General features: G+C 39.3%; 1 protein-coding gene and 1 long non-coding RNA gene across 2 annotated transcripts in view; one reads left to right on the forward strand and one right to left on the reverse strand.

The window, feature by feature from the left end:
• The window catches only part of cpxm2 (carboxypeptidase X (M14 family), member 2), a 31,556-nt gene extending 20,037 nt beyond the window's left edge, over positions 1-11,519 (reverse strand). Inside the window, exons 1-4 of the mRNA XM_044338560.1 lie at positions 10,892-11,519; positions 7,970-8,071; positions 2,913-3,022; positions 179-318 (exon numbers count right to left, since the gene is read on the reverse strand). Coding sequence (XP_044194495.1) covers positions 179-318; positions 2,913-3,022; positions 7,970-8,071; positions 10,892-11,174 — 635 coding nt within the window. The 5' untranslated portion in view covers positions 11,175-11,519. The remainder of the gene's footprint in view (positions 1-178; positions 319-2,912; positions 3,023-7,969; positions 8,072-10,891) is intronic.
• A 2,668-nt stretch (positions 11,520-14,187) lies between these two features.
• LOC122971813 lies at positions 14,188-23,174 on the forward strand. Its single transcript, XR_006399565.1, has 3 exons — positions 14,188-14,323; positions 14,420-14,602; positions 22,876-23,174. It is a non-coding gene; the product is annotated as an uncharacterized LOC122971813 (long non-coding RNA).
• Positions 23,175-24,702: the final 1,528 nt, after the last annotated feature.

Consider the following 24,702-nt stretch of genomic DNA (forward strand, 5'->3'; position numbering starts at 1 on the left):
AAACATTTTAAACCAACCTTCTTAAAGACACCACCAGGATTTAAGGCAACTTAGAAAACTGGCGCAAAACCCATTCTCCCACGATTAGGCTTCAAAGTTAACTTGGGCAAGAAAATCCTCATCCTCACTGTGCAACCATCTGCAACTCTCCATGCATGTCTGCAGGGTTCCTACTCACGACCAGAGGGAGCTCCTGCCTTGTGTGACGACCCCTGTGAACTTCGTCAGCCTCCTGGCATCCACCTCGAACCACTGCAGCGGGTCATCTCTCCCGGCACACCAGGCCCCATCATAGAGGTCATCTTCATAAAGGCCAGCCTGCAGGCCAGAAACAGTCGGGTGGAGCAGGATTTTATTCCAGATGTACATGTTGACACGCACACACACTGTCTGTGTATAGTACAACACAACTGTCTGCTGTGCTTCTTTTTGTTACAAATAAAGGCTTCCATTTAAGTGAACCGTGAAATATGCTTAAGTTAACAAGGCTTAGATCATGGCAATCTAAAAATCCAGTGCAGCTGAGTTACAGGAATGAAGGCAGGACACATCTGTGAGACACGTCCGCATGTTAAAAACACTGTCTAGCCTTTCCCAGCATTCCTGAATTTTCGGCAATAGTTTGAACGTATGTTTTACTGATGAAAGATGAGGAAACAGATGAGCATTTTCTTGATGCTGACCTGATGCAACAGCTGAAAATGTTAAACAAATTTTAATGCATTAAATGCTACTTTATCCATAAAGCCTATACAAATTGTTGGCTCAGAGTGAAATGTGTGAACAGTTGCACACATGTTGACATGCCTCATTGCTTATTTTCTCCATCCAAACTTTAACATTATGATGACTTACTGTACTGCACATGCTGAGTGCATAATATCACTGCCTCTGTATTAAGTTTCTTTGAGGTACGCCACTCTTCATATGCCTCAATACCTAGCAACTAATCATTTAAACTTAGAAGAATGGGAACTGACAACATTTAAATATTCTCACTTCAAAGACAGAGGTGATATGAAACAGTCATGTACTGTATGTTTAATTATATTAGTTAATATTATTGTCTTGCCTTTAATCAATTGTACATCATTTGACTTACAACATGTAACTTTAAATGTGTTTGGTATTGGTTGGGGCTTTCCAAGATTTAGACTCCACTGAATGTGTTTCTGGTGGAAATGTATTTAAAAGTGTTTTTTATTGAAAAAGTTAATGAATTAGATTTAGCCTTGTATATATAAAGAGTCCTCAAAGGAAATCTGGATTTCTGGAACAATGTGACTAAGGTTGAAATTATAGTTCTGCAAAGATACATGTGGGTCGCACATGCTCGTAAATGAGTTGACCCACATATCTAACAAATCTTAACCATCAGTCGCGCGGCTCTGTGCGTCAAACAAGTTGACTAGTTGATCCGACTTCCTGTTGTGATGCATATTTGAGGCAGAAAGAAAGAAAAATACCTTCACATTCGAACAAGTATAAAACAAAATGGCAGCACAAACATCTCCAAAGTGATACCAGTGCTTATTTGCGTGCAGCTAAGAGAAATGTGTTCCAGCTACTGTATAAGAAGTGTTCTGCGGCCTTGAAACCAAATTCCTAAAGCAAAAGTGCATGTTAACTGTTGGACGAGATTTGCAAATAATTACCTCAGCCAAAGAGGTTCTGTTTTATGTCCCATTTGTTTATCAGTTATTAGGAAATCTCAGATATTTGTGAATAGATTTTAATGGAACATCTAAGAGGGTTTGGCCATGAAAACCAAGATTTGGTGCCAATCCAGATCCAGGTGCAGACCCATGGAGTTCTTTATTTTGGATCACTTTTGCTACTTTGTGATGCTTACTTGAATGAAAAAAAATCTGGTAGATGTCACTGTATATATTTTGATGCAGGATATGGATACAGTTTCTAAACCTTTTCTGCTGCGATAATAACTAATTTAGAAGATATGTGTTCTTTCAGTTCTTAGTAGTATTAATGTTGTTCATCTAATCTTACTAAAGCTACATGAGATTGAAACATCAACATTAAGTGCTGGTGCATTTCTAAAAGTTTCCTGCCAATATGCAAAGTCCTCCAGTATCAATAGAAAGTTAAATTCATCCCAGTACTGTTGGTGTCTGGAATCTAAACAAACTGCAGCAGCTACAAAAGTGGAAATAAACCAAGTTCACTGGCCACTGGCCCGATTCAACAGGCAACATCTGCTTTCTATGTGTTTCTCCTGATTTACAGATAATTGTTCTCTAGAATGGACACCAACTCTGTCCCTCTATGATCCCTGACAGACACTCACAGACACAGTGGTGCACACACACCGAACAACAAATCTTTTGTGGGTTTCCTGAAACACAATGCCTCACTGTCTTGAGTAAATTAGGAGCATGTGTGTGTGTGTTTCATTAATTGTGAAGTTGGATTCGGGGTAGTGCAGCCTGCAGAAGATGAAGCTCGCTGCAGAATGTATGCAGGCTAATACCCTCAAAGGACAGCTTGCACTAACAGGAAATACCTCTTCTCCCAGATGCCAATCCTTTTTATTAGGTTTGGGGATGTGCCCCTGGTTTGATGGCAACACTATTACATTGTCTGTTGAATTAGTTTTGCAGTATTAAAATATGCTGCAAGCAGAAACAGAATGATAATGTCATTTAACTGAGCAGAAGCCAGTTATCACGGCGGACATCTTTCTATGCAGCTTAAATATGAACTTGAAGTGATCCTGAAATTAAAAGATACTATCTCTCAATCATATTTCTTTTGTACTGCTGCCATGTGGAAGAATGAATCCACAAAGCATGAAAGCTTCCAGTGGAGGTGAGATTGCCCAGGGTATAATGCGAGCCCCAACTTTTCTAGTAAGCTTGCCCAAGCCACGCCGACACTTCACATTCCAGTCTTACCTGAATGTTAAGACGACCTCTGTGTGCACCGAGGCCGTAGCGTTTCGTAGTTGAGGCGTGAAGCTGAAAATCATCGATCTTCAATGTCTCCAGTCCCATGGGAGGGCAATCTAGGTAATGAGAATGACAAATTGGCTTATGACAGCAATGCTACTGTGTGTATCATGTGTTGCATAGCTACAGGAGCGTTGTTCTCTATGTAGTGTAGCTCCTGAGTCAGGGAGCATGCAGTTGTTAATAGCTTGACTCAACAGTAATGAGCAATTTACAGTAGACTTTGCGCTGTGAGCTTTGCAAATGTGTGAAACAAACAAGAGAGCAGCTGCACTGTGTGTTTGTAACAGAGAAGATCTAATAATAGATGCTCTATACAGAAAACCTAATGTAGTCAACATGCAGTGAATTGTAAACAGTTTCATTCTGATAATGTGAAATGACCAAATTAAAGCCGAATGTGACTGCTATGATAGTGGCCATTATCAGCGTTGATGTTTCTTCCTCCTGCTTCCCAACACAATAACTCAAGATGGAAACTCTCTCATATTGCAAGTCTCCTTTGTAGCTAAAATGATCACCTGCCGTGCCCCCATCATATTTTGAGAGGAGCGAAGTAAAGACAAGTTCATGTGTGTAAACACGGAAAATGAAACTACAAAAGGTGAACCTGCACGAATGAAATGGATTTGAACAGTGTGATAGAGACTTTGATGTCAAAACTGCTATGAATTTCAAAACGTGTCAAGTTTCACGGATGATTAATGACTGTACGCTATGAATATTTCCTTTTTGTAATTTTTGAAACGCACACCTATCAAAGTCATCTAACTGCACCCTTAATGCATGATTAAATTATAGGAATGACAATAGCAATATCATTATCCTGACAGGGAGAAAATGGGAAATTGCAAAATGGGCTATGGCTGTAAATCTGTCAAGCATGATTACAGGTTTTTGTAACACAGATATACTAAAGTGGGATCAAATGAAGCTCTTTCAGTATCAGATCTATTTTGCTGAGGTTTTTCAAGTTGTCATTGGAGAATGGACTTCACGTATGATGCAGTTTTGGATTTTGTTTTCAGATGCTATGAATTTCCAGATAGTAGAATTAGAAAATAGGAAGTTTGGATTACTAACAGATTTATTCGCATAATACCAATCACCTACATTTACCATGCTGACTGTATGCTCAAACTCTGGTATCCACATTGGACTGAAATGATTCTAGTGCTAGTCCTATTACCAGTTATTGGATAACAAATATGTCAGAACCAGAAAAGGTTGTGTCATCCTTTGGGACCTTTTTCACAATATCCAGATATTCATGTGTAAAATCAGCGGAGTTGTGATGCAGACTGCACAGTGTAATCTTGACATCTTGTTGAAGGCATTTCATAAGGCTCCACACTTAGTATTACAGATATGCCACAAAATAAATAATATTTATCTTAACGTGTCATTTAATCACATTTTTTTCTTCTTTTTTGAAAGAGTTTGCCAGAGGCATAAGATCAATGTCAACATGTTTCCAATGCAGGTTGTTCCAAGTATACAGTACTTTTCATCCAATGAACTGGAATGATTTGCCTTGTGCTGTCATGTTTGAAGGTTCTTATTCTGTCTCATTACATCATGCCCACACCCACAAACACACACAAATCTCCTGAGACAAATAACACTGTAAACATGCAGAACTATTTAGAACATTTAGTGGCATTGTCCCTGGTCAATGATAAGTTTAGAACTGAATTTTAGGTTCAGTAGACAATACTCCCAGCCCAAACCAATGGACATGACTAGTACTTCATATATTTACTGGCAGTACTGAGGACAGCAATTTTCATTCATCAATATGAAAAATCATCTTGCAATTAACTCCTTGAGCAGGCCAATTATTCTTCAACACTAACTGATGCAACAGCAATGGTTTGGCAAGCTTGCAGATGTATTCGGGGCATTCTGCCTTTATTTAGGAAAAACACAGTCTTTAAAAGAGAAAGCTTGCACATCACTTAAGAATGTTTTCATTTACTGCTGTAGAGGGTTTGCAGTTCATTTGAGCAAATGCCTGTCTTTAAGTGATTGCAGAAACTGAGATGGTGTTCACTAAATAGAGCTCTTTGTGTGAGATTGGCTCATCTTTTACACTACAATGGATATCGCCCGGTGAGGGCCAAATGGGCAAATCAAGGTTGACGTGTGAAATCCCTGCTGGCCAACGGCTCTTTGGGTCAGATCAAGCTGTTTGCCGACTTCCCTGGACCACAGCGATGGAATTTCAGAGCAAGAATTTCCGATTGGGCACCAGTCTGTTTGTACATGCAGCATATGCTGCACATGTCGCTGTCATACAGCCAGGACTGCCTTCACAAATGAACACCCAGAATTGCAATGAACAAAGAAAAGAGAAAAGAATTTTCTTTAAGAATACTGTGGATCTGGACTTTTGCCTTTCACATGATATATGAATATAGTATAATAATATGATATAATGTGAAAATTATATTTGATCCATCAAGGAAGTTCTTTTTGTATCAAATCATTCTAGTAGCCTGAAAATGCCTGACACACAGATGACCATCAATCACATGCTACAGAATTTTTAGAGAAGCCAAAGACAAAAAAGACCAGTATCCAAAATCCACATACCATTACATGACACAATTTATGTTTGGTGCATAAAGCAAGTACAGCATGAAAGTGAAATTAATTCCTGCTGTAAAACTGAAGCATAAAAGTCTATTAACAAGCCAGATTCTATGCCACCGGTAAGACCAGTTAGCATAGTATTCACAGTAACTCCATATAGCAATAAAATACACGTGTTGCTCCACTAGTGACCCCATATGCCCATAAAATCCTCTTGGACTCAGACACATACTGTAAGTCCACAGGCTTTCTGAATGGAGTGATCATGACATATTAGGAACAACCGGCCGACGAAGCAGCCCACAGGATCAAGGTTAGGAGGACAAAAAAAGCTGATGGGTGTCTGCCATGTTGCAGAGCCCTAAATCATTATCACCATCTGCATGCAATCCTCCATGAGACCCACACAGGAACACAACATCTGGTATCTGGCTTGAAAAATGTGTAATAGAAATGACAAAACAGACAGTCACGGCCTCATATGTTGCTTACTGGGCCACTAGCCATGTTACTGCTAAGGGCCAAAATCAATTCTGGGATCAAAGTTTAGTCCGGTTATGTATGTCACGAGTTATTACTTCACATCTGGTGATACAGTATTGAAATACTTAAGGTGTATGATTTATTCATATTATAGTGTTTATGTGCTATAAGCCCTAAATTGCTTCCAAAGAGCTTGTAATTCATATCAAGTGATATTTTGGGGGGAAACATAGCACTGTAGTAACAATCAAAACATAAGTGGCGTCCTTGAAACTTTAAAAATTAAATCGAGACTAAGTCACATTTGCTAAGCAGTGTCCCCTGTGGCCACCTGTGGCAATTACAGTATAATGGCACTTTCACTTTTCCTACTAGCAATTGGAATGGGACCACAAGGAGGAAACGACAAACATAAGCCCTTCTCAGTCAAACTTGCTGAACTTTGACTACCATATGTGGTCAATTTATCAAAAATAATGCCTGTCTGAACATTTTCTCTGACATTTTGGGAGATGTGAGGACTTATTGGCAGGGCAAGGTAGCACTAGCTAGCAGCAGCTCCCATTATGTGTTTTTTCTACTTTTGTGATAAAACTGTTGAAATGATTATCTCAAGCCAAAGTATATTGCAACAGTAACACAAGTAGAGAAGAGTCATAACGTCAGTGGTAAATCGTTTCTCAGAACTTACTAACCCTTGCTATACAACGTAGCGTGACTGACTCCACCCTAAACCATTACTGCACATCACCAGACAGCTGCAGCAAAGCATCTGTAAACATCTCAATACAATTTATACTTGTCATCCGCCTGGACTTTCAGAAAACAACATCTCACCAACCTCAGCCTTTGCAGCTTGACTGCGCACGTGACTAACTGTGACATCTGAGCGGAAACATCTCATTTCAACAAATTTTTTTGTTATGTCTGATGGGAATAATGAATGAGCTGTTAAAACATCCGTTGAATCAAACTTTGAAAATCACTGCCAGTCTCAGATCCCCTCTTTAATGAATTCCCTATTGTTTTGGTATGTGTGGATGTATCCGGCAATGTTTCTTTCCAAGAAATTTGGAACTGAATAATGTCCATGGCAAAATAATTTAGCTCTTGATGTGTGCAAAGTGATTTTTACATCGTTGAAGCCCTAAAAGAGCTGCTACCAGGAGACGCTAAAACAAATTCAGAAAACAGACTGGTGTTGACTCACAGTTTTAGCCATGTAAACATGATTTTGGGAGTCTGAACCTTCCAGATTTTGACTGTGTGGGTGTCTTTGTGCCAGGCATGTCAGCACGGAGTTCCACTTTCCAACATGCAAGGATATCCAACTTTCTGCTCTCATTCCCCAGTGCCAAATTACAAATGGCAGCCTTTCTGTCTGTCTTGGTAGGTTTCTTACAATAGCTTCAATATAAACACATAAATTCACAGTTACCCACTCTTAACCTTCCAGCACTATTAAATACAGCTTCCCGTTCATTAAAGTTTTGGGTCAAAGCACATGCGATTTGCCCCGAATCCAACTTTCAGTAGAGCGAGTTTAATCAGTCATCTGACATGAGAGGAAGGCTACTGGGGCATCCTGGCTTCAGTTTAGCAAATTTACTGTGATCCATGGAAACCAAACACAATGCTTCATAGGCAAAGAGCACATCAGTTCCTCTGTGGCTTGACTCCACTTCTGAGAGCATCACCTTATATTGCCAGACTTTTCCTCTCAGGGAAAGTATGCTATCTGAAAACTCTTCCCCCTTCCAAAATATTTGTCATTTCTGAGAGAATTTGTTTCTTTTTTCCCATCCTACACTAACAGATCCTGTGAAAGGGGAGAAATGATCCTTACACATTGGAGGGGAGATTAATTTTTTATGAGATCATAAATTTCCCATAACAAGTGAGAGTGTCAACGGTTCTTCACTCACCCTCTTTGATCGAATTGTATTGTCTGTCGCCTTCTGAGATGCTGTTTGGGGTTTTCAGGGTGCCCTTCTTGTTCTTCTCTGCCTTTTTGTTGGCTGTTTTCACTAAGGAAGGAAATAACATTAAAACAGGAGCAGAAATAAAACTTTTTTTCCTATTTGACAAGTTGAATCACTTTAAAATTGTGGATTCACTGTTGTCAACATAGGGAGGGAAAAACAATAGTGTTGACACAGCAAAAACAAAAAAAACCCCAAAACCCCAACTTTGGCTGGATTCAGTCACATATGGACAGATTCAGCATTGGGGACTGAACCAGGAGGCAGTCCCTGGATAAAGAATTTGAATACTTTTAACTCTTTTGCTCAATACATTTAATTATAATATGCAGACTCAAAATAGCTGAGCCAGCGGTGCATTTCAACTTGCACTCTCATTTAAGATTTTTTAATAGAGTGATAACATTTATGAAATAACTGCCTTCAAGGTTTAAATAAATCATGAAAATATCCCACAAGGGGCAGGATGGGGGCAGGGAGTCACATTCCAGGAACTGAAGATGGAAGTGAGGCGAGTACTTTTTATTTGACAGTCATGTCAGGATAGGCCCCCACGTGATACCAATCCTTCTCACATCTGAAAGCCCTTATCCACGTCTCATTCTAGGGACAGGTTAAATCCTCAACAGTGCTCCAAGCTGCATGTGGTTCAGTGTAACGGATTTAAAAAGCACAGAGATATGATGATTTACAGAGTTGGTTAAGAAAAATGTTTAAACACCGCAATAACAATACAGACAGTTTACTTGTAATGGTCTGTAATTTCAATTGAGTTTTTTTGGCAGTAAGATTCACTCATGTATCATGAGTAAGAATCCATGTCAGATTCTTAAATCATGGATTTGTACAGCTGCAAAAACTGAGATATGGGGCGACTGATATTAGTGTATTGCAGACATATCAGAATCGGTGTATATAGCCAATAAGTACCAAGAAATTGATGTACAGAAATGCCAAAAAAGTTGAACATTTTGAGGTAGTTTAGGCACAGTGTCTCCATTTCATAGTTTGTCTACTATAAAGTACTTTGTCAGCTGTAAAACATTCTTATCTGGTCATAATTCTCTAAAAACAAATTCAAGGGATTCTTAATGTGTTTCTTTGTTTATGTTATGTGTTCATGCTAATAAATCAACATCAGCTTTTATACTTTTATAAGATTTAAACTCTCAAATATTGATATTGGTATGAGCCTGAAAAATCTAGAAATATTAAGTTTAGGTTTCAATGGACAGGTGAGAGTTTTGGAATAATAAAATGTATCCCAAAAGTATTGAAAATATCTACCTTTTGTTGAACTTGAACTAATGTCAAATGCATTCTGTTATCAATCTGAAACAAGGCCAAAGGTGAAAGAAATCTACCCATCAAAACTGATATTTTATTATCTTAGCTTATGCTGAATGTAAAATCATAATCTGCAAGGTGACTAGTATTGTAACTCTAGATAAATATACTGGAGTAAAAGTACAATAATTGAAGAAAAGTATCTACAAAATGGAAACTATAAAACAAAGTACCAGCACATCAAAACTGAGTTTAAGTACAATAAGTTACTTTCCATCTCTGATAACGAGTTCCCACTTTTTGTCTTATCACAAACTAACCTGCTGGAAATAATTTTAACTGAAACAGGCCTGCTAAAACATCAGGTTATCTGGTCAATGTGATACAGTGTGATGGAGATAAAACAACAAAACATTCTCATCAAAAGGAAAGCAGGGACTTGTGCCTGTTTTACTGTTATCATATTCCTCCTCCAGTCCCACCTGCACCAGGTATCCCTGCTGAGACACGTGAACCTGGATGCCTGAAACATGAGGTCACTGTTGACACAGCTGCTCTAAATTATCTGCCACCAACCAACAGAAAGCCTCATGCTGTAACTATCTTCCAATCACCTGGCAGGATTTGAGACATGCCTACAAACCTGCCACTGCATGTGTTGAGCTGTACATTCATATATGAATTATAACAGATCAGCACTGCTGTGTCTCTGCTTTTGAGAAAACGTGGATTTCACATATGTTCTGGCTCCTAATGCACTCCTGACCTCTACTGTACGTGAGGCTGTTAATCCTGGTGTTGAGCAGAAGCCACACAGAAACAGGGCTCTGATCTATGTGTATGGGGGAGTGAGGCAGAGGACTACCTGAGGAGGTCATTGTTGTTGTTTTTTTTTTCTCTCTCTCCACATCCATCACCATGTGAATTGAATTCAGCTGCTCCTCTGAAGTCCCGGAGGACACCAAGGTTCAGTCTGAAGCCTCAAATTTTCCGTTTGATTTCATCAAGCAGCATGAGTCTTAGGGGCACGTTAGCTGACTTTGACAAAAAGTCATTAAACAGTAGCTTTCTTCTCTGGTGAATCATTTCAGTTTAATATTGTGCCACAAATTTTACATAAAAACATCAACTGATGCAAAATGTAACAAAACCAGGTGTTTAATGAAACTTTTGTTTTACTCTTAAATTCCAAAGCATGTCCTTGCTTTTCTAGATGTGCAAAAAGTGTCATGTTATATTTTATTGCAAAGTTTGCTCAAAACGTGCTTTTTGGAAGCTGAAATGATTAGCCATACACTGTCATCTAGTGGCAACACTGACTAAGAAAGTTACTTCTAAAGATTCAGCAGAACTTTAGTTTTCTAGCATTGATGGTGCAATCACACAAACTGTCAGAATACTAATAATAAGCATTTTTAAAAAAACATTATTTCTGATTGATTGCCTATGGAACTGAAAATACAGTTTTGTGGAAGATTTGTAAGGCAAGAATAAACTTTTACTATAAATAAGAGACCTTGAAATTTTAAAAACAACCAATTCTCAAATCAGCATGCTGAAAGATGGCATTGCTTTTACCTGATTTTGCATCAGCTGTGGTTTTATCCGTCTGCCTGCTGCTGTCTGCCTTTCCCTTGGGTACTTTCTTGGCATGGTTTTGGCTGGGGTGTTCATGCCTGTCAGGTATTGAGGCCACAGGCTTCTCCAGCACTTGGACCTGGTTGTACTGCTCTCTTGTCAGCAGCTCCTGCATGTAGTAATCCTCGTCCTCACCAGCAAAGCCACGGCTGATGTTTGCAAGCCCCACGAGGAGTCCCAGCAGAGCCAGGGGTGTGAAGAGGCTGAGGCGCTGTCTTGTCATGACCCTGGGGATTATCTCCAGCTGAGAGTCCCGATGCCGTCTCCAGAGGAGCCTGCTGCTGCTGCCAGGCTGCGTCCCATCAACTGCTCCGATTGCTCTCCCTTCCCCACTCCAACACGGAGAGTTCACAAAGTTCTCTGAGAGCGCTCCAAGTCACTGACGAAAGCAGCAGAGCCAGAGGGTCCATGGACGCCTCAGCCTGGGAAAAATGCAGTGAGGGAGGGAGATACACAGAGGAGCAAGAGATGAGGGAGAGTAGAGGGAAGAGGCAGGGAGACAGACAGTACAGTAAGAGCTCCTCTCTCATTTAGATCCTGGCAGGTGACTCAAAAAGAAAGCTTTGTGTTTTTCTCTTTTCGAGTTAAACCAGTCCAAGCTGCTGACACATTGCACAGTCATTTTATTAGTGTGGGTAAAAGTGAAATAGAGATAAAAAATCTCTCTGGGAAACATACATTGACACATTCAGGATCTGCTTTCATCTCCATCTCCTCCCACTCTGGGGCAGGAGCTGCTCTAACCAGAGGAAAGTTTCCTCCTTCCTGTGGGGGAATCAACTCAGGGACTTAAACAGCTCTTAACAAGTTTACAATTTTGTGTGTCCAAAGGAGAAGCACAGGCGAGTTTCCTGATCCATGGAAGGAGGTGTTTAAAGTCCAAACTGGCATATATTATGTATTCCTAAACAAACAGTGGCAGTCATTTGATGTTTTTCAATTTGAACAGTAAATCACACTGGGTGTGCAGCTGTAAGAGTTTAGTAAAAGTGCAGTTATTGTTTCGAATGTCAGTTAAGACCGCATGATATCCCTTCACTGGGAGAGATAATTAACTTGTTGCTCCTCTTCATGCTGCCTCATTTGCTGAAGCTTTTCCTGTTTTAGCTGGGGCCTGTTTGGACTCTGCAGTAATTCACACATTAACAAGCAGCTGAAATTTAACCGAACAAACTCTCCGTGGAGCATCCAGGCATGTTCCAACACAAGGGATGGAGCGATGCCCTGTGTGTCACTGCTCATCACATCAGCGCTGTCTGTTCCTCATGAAGCTCTTTTTTTTTTTCCTCTTTCTCACACACACAAACATGACTAGAGCAACTGCCAGCAGCAGTCAACACTCCTGATTAAAATCATATTTTGTAACATAAAAAGATATATCTGTGAGTTAAACAGTCACAAAATAGAAAAGATTCATCACAAGGATCCAACTGTGTTATCTCTGGCATTTAAGAAGCATTTGGAGTTATTGCTAAGCAGAGAAATGTCTAGCCTTGGGCTTAAAAGAATTAAAAGAAGAGGGAATCCATGGAGCATTCCCACAACTAATAAGTACAGCTTTTGACATTTCATCAACCTGAGGCAAGACAAACAAAGGCAAAGATAATATCTCTTAACAAGCCCGGTGTCCTGCCTGGATGCTGTCCAATTTAAATGAACTGGTTCATTACACATAACTGATGTGGATGGACATTGCATATAGAAAAGTCTAAAAAGGCTGTATGAAAATCAGTCTTTTCACCTGAGACTTGAGATTCTGAACGGAGACTAAAGGAGGCTGAGGCTGCAGGCTAATCACTGAAGAGCAGGATCTGGAGTGGGTGGACAGCTCGAGGCTGGAGGGCTCCATGCTCGGCTGGCACAGTCCTTCACCAGCTAAGCAAGCATTTGTGGTTCGCCCACTCCTCATCTAGACTACACCTATCTTAGACTGTCTGGGAGGAAAGAGGAGGGAGGAAACGGAAGGAGAGATGAGAGGAAGGCAGTCAAGAGGAGTGTAATATTTTTACCACAAAGTTCCTCCCTTTCCTGCACACATTAAGACAACTGCAACTCTCAGAATGTCAGTGTCTCCAAATACATGAAACACTTTAGTTATGATGCCTCTGAAGACAAGTCTACACTACAGGAGCAATTACTTTAGACATGATGAAGGATTTCTAAAACAGCATCAGAATAAAAGCATCTTCCTGTCTATGAAGTAAGCCTCAATGAGCTGAAGTGCATCTGCAATACCTTCTGGCAGTTTTAAAAAGCTGTCATACCTAAACACCAAATAGGCCACCTGTTCCAAAACTTCCCATATTGAATGACTGTTACAAACACGATTCATACTCTTCTGATCTGCCCTGTCTATGGTTGAGGTTTGGTTTAGTTTAGGAAGCTAATGTTACTTAGTTAAGGTAAGATCAGCCCAGCATTACTATAGGAAATGATGTCCATATTAGAGAATTCCACGTTTGGCATAACTTTCGATTTATGCCAGATGCCAATGTTCTGTGGCAATGCAGGAAGTAGTGTGGCCTTTATGTAGTGAGGCAAATGTAGGTGGCACACTACTTCCTGCAATGTAGAAGTTGGGGTGGTGGATGGATGTGTAGTAGATTTGACATTCAAGTAGGAGACTGGAGTGTCCTGTGATAGACATACAATTAATATTTGCCTTTTTATCAACCATAACCACAATATTTGGTTAACTAACTGTTGTAGTTGCCTAACCTTAACCTTATCCCTACCATAACTGTACCATAGTTGCCAGAGGACGATAATTTTACAAACGTTGCCATTGAGCCTAAAAAATGTATAATTGAACATAATCCGGGTTTTTGCATAAGCGTATAAAATGTGTTTTTGTCTGGCAATATGGTTGTGAAAGATCTTGGTCATGGTTGAAAGAAACCAACATGTTGACTGTTAGTAGTTGACAGGATGCAAACTGCAGTCTCTAGCTTCAATGTCAGACCCTTAAAGGCTTTGCAGTGGTATAACGTAACAATGCTATGCTACTTCCACATTTGCGTCATTACTTTCATAACCACTTGTGAGGTTAACGTAAACATAGGTCAATCTAGGCATTTGAACAACTGACAAATGCTGAGAACAAAAGGTGATGTGGTGTCATATGAAAATGAATGATAACCTGTAAGAGCAATTTTTTTTTAAATATTTTGCTTGGTAAACCTCCCAGGCAGAGATTAATATAATCAAGGGGTTACTTGACACAGGTGTTGCTGATTTGGGAGAAGCAAACTGTTTTGGACTGCGCAGTAATGGTTGTAAATGATTGCTACATTTTCTTTTGTCTATGATTGGGAAATAGATTTACAAAGAGAAAGTCTATGTAATTTGTTTGATTTGGAAAACCTAGAGACTGTGAGTAATAAATCACCTTTGTATTGGAAACATTTTGTCATTTTTGCATGCATCAAAGCAAATAAATCACCAACTGTTATGGCCTTTTTTTGATAGGCAAAGGGGTCACTACAATAATTCAAAAACTGGCTTCACTGAAGACATTGGATTTCTGCTGTCGTTTGACTACATTCCAGTAGAGCGGCTGTACTCATCCTTGCCTGTTTCGTACCGGAGCTGTTGGAGCCGGGGGTCATCAACAGAGTAAAACTGAACACCTGTATGCCAGCCGACACCAAGGTATGTGTAGTGCTACCACTAACAAAGGAATGGCCATTGTTGTAAATGTGTGCACACATAATACTCACTGCATTGATTGTGACTGTATAAACGAACTAAGCACATTTTCACAAGACTGTGCGAATTTGCATAATTGACAATGGATGAAGAGCACCTTCCCAATTCTGAACTCTTAACTGAGACAGAACCTCAGGTTGGTTCAGGTGATATGGACCTCTCTGTAAAAAAGTGGACTGTTAAATTGACAGAAAAAGCACTTAGGAAAACATTTCAACCTACAAAAAGAAAAGTGAAATTAAAAAAAACAAACAAAAAAAAAACAACATACAATCTCAAAGAGACGATTGTTGATTTGATGGGTGATAAAAGCTACGTAAAAGAGGTGAAAGGTACATTTGTAAATTTAATGTTCTCTGTGGTGAAGCAAAAGAAAAACATGAAACTTTGATGGGCTTATTACCTTAGAGGAGATGGAAAAACATGAAATGTGGTATAAAGTAAAATGCTCAGTGTCAATGACTTTATTGCTGATGTCTTACAATGAAAGTTTCCTTCATGCTGACAGTGTCGATATTAATAATGACAGGGTTAATGTGGAGCCTCAGGACAGCATTTCAAATGTTGAATCCAAGACTTCCAGCAAATGCTCTGGTCGAAAAAGTAATGTCTCAAAGAGCAGCAAGTCTACAACATCATCTGCATGGCTTCAAGCAAAGGCAGAAAAGGCTGCACTCATGGCATGCACTGCTGCACTACAGGAAAAGTAGGCTTTGGAGAAGCAAGCAGAGCAAATAAGGAAAAAGGAGGACTTGAAATTGATTCTGAAATAGCAGCATCTACAGCTAAATCAGCAGTGTTAAATGCCTCATATCATGGCAGTGTTTCAGATGCACATTCGGATGGAGTGGAATCCTATTTCAAAAAAGGAACAGTACTCAATTCTCATGCTGAAGAGTACAATCCACAGCACAGGGACTCATCTCAGCAGAAATATTCATTGTCTGCCAACCCAGTCAATAGTGGAGAAAACAATCAAATTGGACAAATATGAAAATAAAAATGCAGCTAATCAGACAAGCTTTAAGTGGCAAACATCTGGTCAAACACAATCACATTAGATTTAAATCCTGGTAGTCAGCAAGCAACACATTCTAAAGGCAATCCTCAAGTACCTGGAGATCTCTACAGTCTATTACAAAGACAAAATGAAGGAACAGCACTCCTTGTACAGACACAGGACTCTCAATTTCTACCACACAAAGAAATCCGTTTTTGATGGAGATCCTCTGCAATTTAGAACATTCATCAAAGGTTTTGAACATTGTGTGGAAGCTAAAAACAAACAACAGAAGAGATTGTTTGTATTACCTGGAGCAATTTACTGGGAGGTAGCATAGAGATCTAGTGTGCAGTTGCCAACACATGGCTCCAGAAAGAGGTTATGTTGTGGCCAAAGACTTTCTCCGAAAACATTTTGGAAATGAATTAAAGGTCACAGCTGCCTATGTGGACACAATCACTGGATGGCCTTCTGTTAAAGCAGAAGATGTTAAGAGGCTACAGGCCTATGCATTGTTTTTACAGGAGTGTTTCAATACTATGGAGGAATTGCAATATTTAGACAAACTCAATATGCCAGCAAACATGAGAACAATAATTCAGAAACTTCCTTACAAGCTCAGAGAGAAATGGAGAGTGACTGCATGTGAAATCTCTGAAACCCAAGTTTGCAGATCTGGCTTTAGGGACGTTGTCAAGATCATTAAACACCAAGTCAAAATCATTTCTGGTCCAATATTGGGTGACATCCAAAACACTGAAGTTGGTGTAAACAAAGGAAGCAATGAGACAAAGTTACAGCAAAAGACACAGTTCAAAAGAAACAGTTTTGCGACTGCTGTTTAATGTGTAATGAACCAGCTGTGAGTGCAACCAAGAAAGGCTTTGAGACTCAAACGCAAAGTATGACACCTCAATCTCAAACATTTGTTTCCTGTTTGTATTGTGCACATGGGCACACATTGGAGCACTGTCCACAATTGAAAAAGAGAATGCATCGGGAAACGTTGGACTTTCTTAAAGAGAAAGGATTTGCTTTGGTTGCCTGTGCATAGGACACAAGGATTGCAATAAATTCATATCTTGCAAAGTTTGTAACCAAACTTATCCCAGCATTCTTCACACTGAGAAAAAGGAAAGAAGCATAGATGAAGATCAACCAAAGGAAATGTCGGTGAGTGGCACGGCTGTCTCTACTTGTGGTCATACAGGGGCCAGGGGCAGTAACGGCATCCTTTCGATCTTACCTGTCAATGTTCAGTGTACAAAGGGAAACAAAGTCATTCAAACTTATGCTTTCTAGATCCAGGAAGTTTAGACACTTTCTGTTCTGAAAGTCTAATGAAAAGACTGAACATCAAAGGAAAAAGGACCAAAATTCATCTGTGTACAATGGGTCACAATACTACTGTTCCAAGTTGCATTGTCAAAGGCTTGGAAATCTCTGAACTTGCTGGCAAGCAGTTTTTTGAGCTTCCTAATATGTTCACACAAGTCAAACTTCCAGAAGAACATTTGGACTTTTTGAGGTTTTTGTGGTGGCCAGAAGGGAACCTGGAGCAGACTGTCCATTTATTTGGAGCAGTATCTTCTCCTAGTTGTGCATGTTATGCTCTAAGAAACTGCTGATGATAATCAAAACAATTTTCCAGCAGAACTGATTGACACAAGAACAAGAACACACTCAAAAGAAATATTTATGTGGATGATCTTTTGAAAAGTTTGCCTTCTAAATAAGATGCTACTCTCATGGTCAACAACCTCACAGCTATCTGCAAGTTAGGATGTTTCAGAGAGTTCGATCTGGACAGAAACAAATTGCCAGTTGAATGGGATCTTGAACTACAATGGTGTGTTGAGACGGACACTGTCAAGTTCAAATTTAACATCTGAGATCAACCACACACAAGGTATGGAATATTATCTATGATCAGTTCCATCTATGATCCTTTGGGTTTCTTAGCCCCTTTCACAATCCCAGCTAAGATGATTTTGCAAGACCTGTGTCAGTTGAAGTGTTTTTGGGATGATACAATACCCCCAATCTTTTCAACAGAATGGAGTTTCAACCCTCCTGCCGGATTCCATCATGGTGGTGTTTGGGAACATATCATACGTATGGTCAGGAAGATTCTAAACACTATTCTTCGTCAGCAATGTTTGGATGATGAAGGCTTTCACACTGTTATGTGGTGTGGAGGCCATACTAAATGATCTTCCTATTACACAGTTGTCTGAAGATCCTAATGAACTTGGGCCATTAACGTCAAATCACATTCTTTTGATAAAAGAAAATCAGTTTTGCCACCTGGACTCCTGGAAAAAAAAGGGATCTGTATATAAAAAGGAGATGGAGACAGACTCAGCATTTAGCTGATCTCTTTTGGAAGAGATGGACACAAGAATACCTACCATTGCTACAAGAAAGACAAAGGCGGAATAAAGAAAAAGTAAGTTTTTTACCTGGAGCTATTGTTGTTGTTGTCGTCGATTCAAAGGAACCTCGTGGATCCTGGATACTTGGAAGGATACTACAGACATTTCCTGATAGGAAAGGACTAGTACATTCTGTTCATCTTCAGACCAAGACCAGCATAATTGAAAGACCAGTGACAAAGATTTGTCTTCTTTGTGAAGCAACTGACTAGTAAAGAATAATGGTGAAAACCCATATCCATATTTCTGAGCCAAGGAAGCACAGTTTATGGATTATAGGGAGTTCTTATAAAATTGACTGTTTCAATCAGTGAATTTTTGTTTCTAATGTAATGGCTGTAAAACTTATTAAGAAATGTTTTGTCTTCTGCCAGTAACAAATTAGGGGCCAGTGTGTAATAGACATTTTATGTTAATGTTTTGTTTGGTAAACTTCCCACCACTTGGGGGAGTATTGCTGCTGTCAATTAGGCAGAGGTTAATATAATCAAGGGCTTATTTGACACAGGTGTTGCTGACTTGGGAGAAGCAAACAGTTTTTCACCATGCGGTAATGGTTGTAAATGAATATTACATTTTCTTTTGTCTATGCTTGGGACATAGATTTATTACAGAGAAAATGGATGTACTCTGTTTGTTTTGGAAAGCCTACGGACTGTAAGTAATAAATCGCCTTTGTATTGGAAACAGTGGACATTTCGTCATTTTTGCACGCGTCAAAGCAAATCAATCAGCAACAGTTGTGGCCTTTTTTGATAGGCAAAGGGGTCCCTACAAAACCTAATCTATTAAAAAAGACTGCCTGTGGCAAAGAGAAACCCTATTTGTGGACCCTATTCACTCTATTTATCTTCCACTGGAAACAGAATGATATGTAGGCTACAACTCCACACGGTGTGGATCAGAAGTTACTTAGACATGGCCAACATTTATTAAAGCATGAAATTATTTTCCAAACATGCTCTGTGGAAGTCAGTCTGAAAAAAGCTGGAATGCCTGCAATAAAATACCTGCTATAGTCTGAGGCAGGGGGATCAAACAGTTGCTTATCAGGCCGTGGAGCAGAGCAGCTTGAGGCAGGGATGTTGTGACAATAGCTGTCTTTCTCAGTGAAGAACACCCAAGGTAGGAGAGTGATGGCTTCCGCCTTTCACCATAATCTCTTATAGAGGAGAAAATCCCTGGCTGAATTCTCATTAATTGGACGTCAATGCCCAGAGTGACAGGTTAGAGGCTCAGTGGCAAATACCTCCCTGCTGCTGCTTTGGCACCTTGTAATTGATGAAAAAGGGGGACTGACTGAAGATAGACAATCTGAGGGTGGAAAGAATCATGTATAATGGTTTTGTACTGTTCAGCAGGACATGGAAAGGCCAAGTTTTCCCTGTCAACCAAAGTGTAGTTAGTGATAATTGGGACAAAAAGTGAGGGATGAATAAAGCAAATGCAATATCACACAGTGACTCAACTCTGCCTTTGAGACATAACATAAATTAGAGCCAGTAATGAACCAAATCGTGCTCAAAAATGTGGAGTTCTTTGCTTTTTACAATAAGAGGAAAATCTGATTAATGGTTCCTGGTAATCTTGCACATTCTGTACACACAGACAAAATCATATGCATGCAAACACACTTTGTGATCATCCATCAAACGCAACCTTGAGTGAGTCAAACTGGCGCGTATCCAATGTTTGTAATGAATTCTGATGTTAAGAGTTCATTGAGGACAAACAAGGTTTGTTCCTGGGTGACAGAGACAAACCTACTTTGGCATATTTATTTATTTACACGTCCAACAAAATGTAATGTGACACATTTATGGATACAAAACATGGCATATTACAACCTTGGAATTTACTACTTTATAGCATGTCCATTTCATTATGGATGGGTCTCAACTCTTGGCGTTATTGATATTCGGACAGGCAAGAGAATTAATTGTCTGTTCACCGCACACTGAAAGGCAAACATGCTGAATTTCCCCATAAGGATGACATTGGTGGTGTCAGTGTTTAAATTCAATTTTGGCACAATGAAAATTTGAATAACAAGGAATAAATACAGAACAGAAACTGCACTTTTCTGTTTAAATTCAATTTGATTATATAAAGCTATATAAAGAGTTCTTATAGTAAACCTTTTATGTTTGTGATATTATAGATTTGAGAAAAGCATCAATATTTAACAAAGAATTTAAAAAATAAATTAATCAAAATCAATTGTAGCTGTGAACATTTCTGTTCACTCTGTGAACAGAGGAGGAGGTAAAAAGCTGGTGTGGAGTCTTGGCAATATTTCTCGTGTCCATGGAAACCGTGTGAAATGTGGCGGTGGTCAATTAGGTAGACCTGCACATGCAAAGCAGTAAGCTTTGAGTCCTGAAGTCAGTGTCAGTGTGTGTTTGTCTCGTATCTTACTTGGAACTCAACCTGTATTATCAATCAAGTGAAAGATGCAACACTGTAGCCTTCATACTGACGTGAACTGAAACACGAGTGTTACATGACCATTTCAACATTATCAATAGCGCCTTAAATAACACAGAAAGCCTTTTTTATTGGTTTGATTATGGTCAATGGATCCAGTGATGTTAGTTGATTGAGAAATCAGGATCTCACCAGATAACAGATGATGGTATTCTTTGATGGTGACTAATGCTTAACCAGATTTCATATATTTTGCAAATGAAGGTCCTAGACCAGATATTAAACTGAGCCTTTCGTTTGATTTGAAGCAGGTTCAATTGGTCCAGTTTCATTAGATGTTGTTTTTACAGACATTTTTGAATACCTTATCCTGATTAGTATGGCACATTGACAAGCTTTTTCTGTCTTCTGTTTTTTTAATGACCACATAAACAGAATTATAGCAGAGTCAAACCTGATATTTTGGTAAATTACAGCTCTGGAGCCATTCTACTGAAGAGTGAAAAACCCCCAAATAACAGCCAGTGATGAATTATGATATTGAGAGGGAAGACGTTTGAGCTGTAGATGAAGTGCAGACTTATGAATGCATGGATATTCAAAGAGCCCACCAGCCTGTGGCTACTATTTATACGCTCTGGCTTGTGCAAAATGGTAATTTTGGTATAAGAGAATTTCATTCTCTGATTCATAATAGTGTAAGAAGATTGAAGCCAGCTGCTCTTATTGGACTGGAATTCGAAATAATTTATTCTCATTCCCAAATATTATACATATTTAAAGCAGCTGCTGTAATCAATATTTTTATATTACCATGGATCAAAGGACTACAGTATGTGAAAGGGGTCACTCGTAAATGAACCAGCAGGGAATTATCACCTGATGCTGCAGCTCTGAGGAGCTTTTAATGTGGCCTGATTGTTTTGGCTCTCATCAGCGTTCTTTCCAGATGCAGGAAGCAACTGCTTTCAGTGAAAAGGCTTTGAAAACTCAGTGTACGCACCAAATGGCAGGCAGACAAATTTAGCAACTAGCTAGTGAACATAATGGAGCATTTAGCAGTGACATTTCCCTTTTGGAGAGCAAAACAAGGCTAATAGGGGGGTGAGTATTGGACTTACATTCATCAGGTGGCCAGAAACATGAGTACAAATTAATGCTATTGTTGCTCTGTATCTGCTGAAAGTGTAAATATGCCACAGTTTGCAAACAAGTTGCTGTGTTTTCCACTTCCCCCTACTGGCCAAAAAATGTAAATGCAGGTTTTAAGTCTATACTACTGACTTGAAGTCAAAAGTCTTAAAGTCAAAAAGCAAAAATTTGTACTGGTCCGTGAACAATAACTTGCCAAAGTAAGTTCTCTATTCAGGTCAATTGAGACAAAAATTACTTTGGACATCTGTATTTTACACTGACTGCAACCTACTTCTATGGTTTTCTACTCTGTCCAGTTATTTTGATACCTGCAGAAACTATTACATTTGTCATAGTCCTACAGTTTCGGACAATTTATTATTGTTTGTGGTTTGGAGAAGTTGCTGAGAATGCCTTCTCTTTGGAGACTAATGGGTGAAGAGAAAGGTCTTTATTTATCACACTCAAGCGCCTCTGTAACAATGTGTTTTACTACATGGTGGCCTAGATCCCGTTGCAATTCAGCACAACCGCCCTCAGTTTCCTCTCTGAAAATGCTCCCTTCCTGAACACCTGTGTTTCTAATTCTTTGTCCACATTCACCGCGCATGAGACAGGTTCCAGCTATATGTGACTGAAACAAGCCAGATGTTCAATTCTAATAACAATGACAGTTTTCAATTTGAATGGCAAGAGCCTCCTGATGGAAGCATGAATGTGCATATAAACACAATCAAATGTTTGATGCAACAGTCAGCTGTTACACATCCGTAAATGTTGCGTGTCCGTTATTGCTATTTTTGCTGTACACACTTATTTCTCTTGTATTGTCTCGGAGAAGTCAAAGGTTAATAATTACCCAAGATTTTGTTAACACATTGAAAATTATTCAGTTAAAAGATTTTAAATCTCCAAAACACCAAGGATTTCTTCAGCATTTCATCAAGAATTTTATAATAAATCTTTAGCAGTTCTACAGGCACCCTGAAGGACATCTTGCACTTTAGCTGCTGCAAGGAGATGGTAGCTCCGGGCAACGATGTAGCCACATTAGAATTCTGTACAGTCCTTGTTGTGAGATGCTTGGCTGGAGTCTGAGGTGAGAGTTAATGCAGAGCAATGACCCTGGATGCATTGAACCTTGTTGTAACAATGTGTGACGACCCTCTCCGCCCTGTCTTCCTGTTACTTGATTTGTGTGGCTGCTGTCTCTGCAGGTACTGGAAGTGGGTGTGGCAGTGTCATCAGCAACACTGGCAACAACTGGGGCCCTGTATGCCAGTGCTCCTTCAAAAACCCTCTTGGACCTCATTTGCTGTGTGCTTTCCTCCCTGAGACACTCTTTGATTTTTGGTTGGCATTTGGCTTGTGTTTCTGCACTATACAATGTTGCACCTACACACCTCCTCAATCATGCACTCACCTATACTGCTGATCTTACTGATTACACATGCCACTGTTAATTTAGGTTCTCCTCTTATGCTATTCCTCTTTCAATAAATTGTTTGTTAATTGACTTGGTTGTGTGCATCTCTTTTGTCATGGCTGTGCGGCCCGGTTTGTGACAAATGACACAGCAGCAGGGGCACAAGAGGACAGAGAACAGACAGAAGAAACATCTGGTTTATCACATCCTCCACTGTTAAGGATTTGGTCTGATAGAAATAGCTGAATCGATAAATTCAGCCATATGGAGACTTGCCAAAGCTAAACAGAGTAATTGGGACAAATAAGTGGGATGCAAATGTGCATGAAAAAGTTGTGGTTTAAGACATTTCTAAACATTTTGGCTTCCTTTGACTTTGGAGGTATATCTTTCCAAAAAACAAATGTTTTAAAAAATGGGCAACAATCTTTACAAGAGCAGGGAAAATGCTTATTGAAAAAAAACATAAAAATAACCGCAAGCTGTTTGACAATAGCGTCTTAGCTTAGCTAAGTCGACTGTGTAAAGAAATAAGCAGGGCAATCAGTAATCACAAGCCTTGCCAGGCACCATTTCTATTTCTACAATGCGTCCAAAAGAGATAAAACTGCATAGCACTGTATATCACAAACAGATGTTTTGGGCTGAAGCCTTAATATCCCACAAATGTTAGGAAGGAAAACTGTGCAGGACTTGCAGGACTCTGTTTAACCCTCATCCTACCGACATATTTAACATACAGTACCAGGACTACTGACTGGGCTCCCTGGGAACCCAAGAATAAACTACTGTAAGAAACAACCATCATAGCGAAATGTTAACTTATTTCTTCTCAAAATATTATTAGTTATGTAAATAATATAATCTGAAAAATATTATCATTATTACTAATTATTATTATTATATTTTAGGAAAGTTAGAGTTAATTTTTATATTGTGTAAAATGAAAATATGCACCTTTTTTTTATACAAATTACAGCTTTTATCCCAAGTACAATCTTTCCACAAAGCCTTCAAAATGACTGACAGAGTACTTACTTTTGAATTACTGTGTGTGATAGAAAAGAGAATAAACATAGCATTACTTTTTTTTCTAACAAATCTCCAGTTGTCCAATCCAGTTGACATCTGTTTGTTGCCTGCATTCCGCGCTTGCTCCATCATCAGCGGGCATGACTGGGACTTCAGATATAACTGGCAGGCTATCAGAGCACTCAATTAGCATGATGTATTACAAATGTTTGCTGCAAAAACTTGTTTATCCAGATCTTTCTTTCTTGTTAAGAAACCCTCCATTAATCACTGACAACGCTCAGACAGTGATTCAATAGAGGGCTTCTCATTTTCACTCAGTTTGTTTGACACAATCTTGGGAGAGTTACAAGCAAGAGATGTACAGATCCTCACTTTGTTGGTGGTCTTGGCACTGACAGCATTTTTTAACCTTACTTTGATCGTCAAAGGTTCTAATCTTGGGGCATAACTTAAGTGACAAGTAACAAATGTCCCTCACATTTTAGTTTGAAGTTTAATTTGACAGAGGGCTAAAGTACAAGAAGAAGGAAGAGCAGAGGAGTTGAGAGAGACTTGATGAGGAGGGAAAAGAAAAGTGGTGGTA

This window comes from Thunnus albacares, chromosome 20, assembly GCF_914725855.1.
Source record: "Thunnus albacares chromosome 20, fThuAlb1.1, whole genome shotgun sequence".
NCBI lineage: Eukaryota > Metazoa > Chordata > Actinopteri > Scombriformes > Scombridae > Thunnus > Thunnus albacares.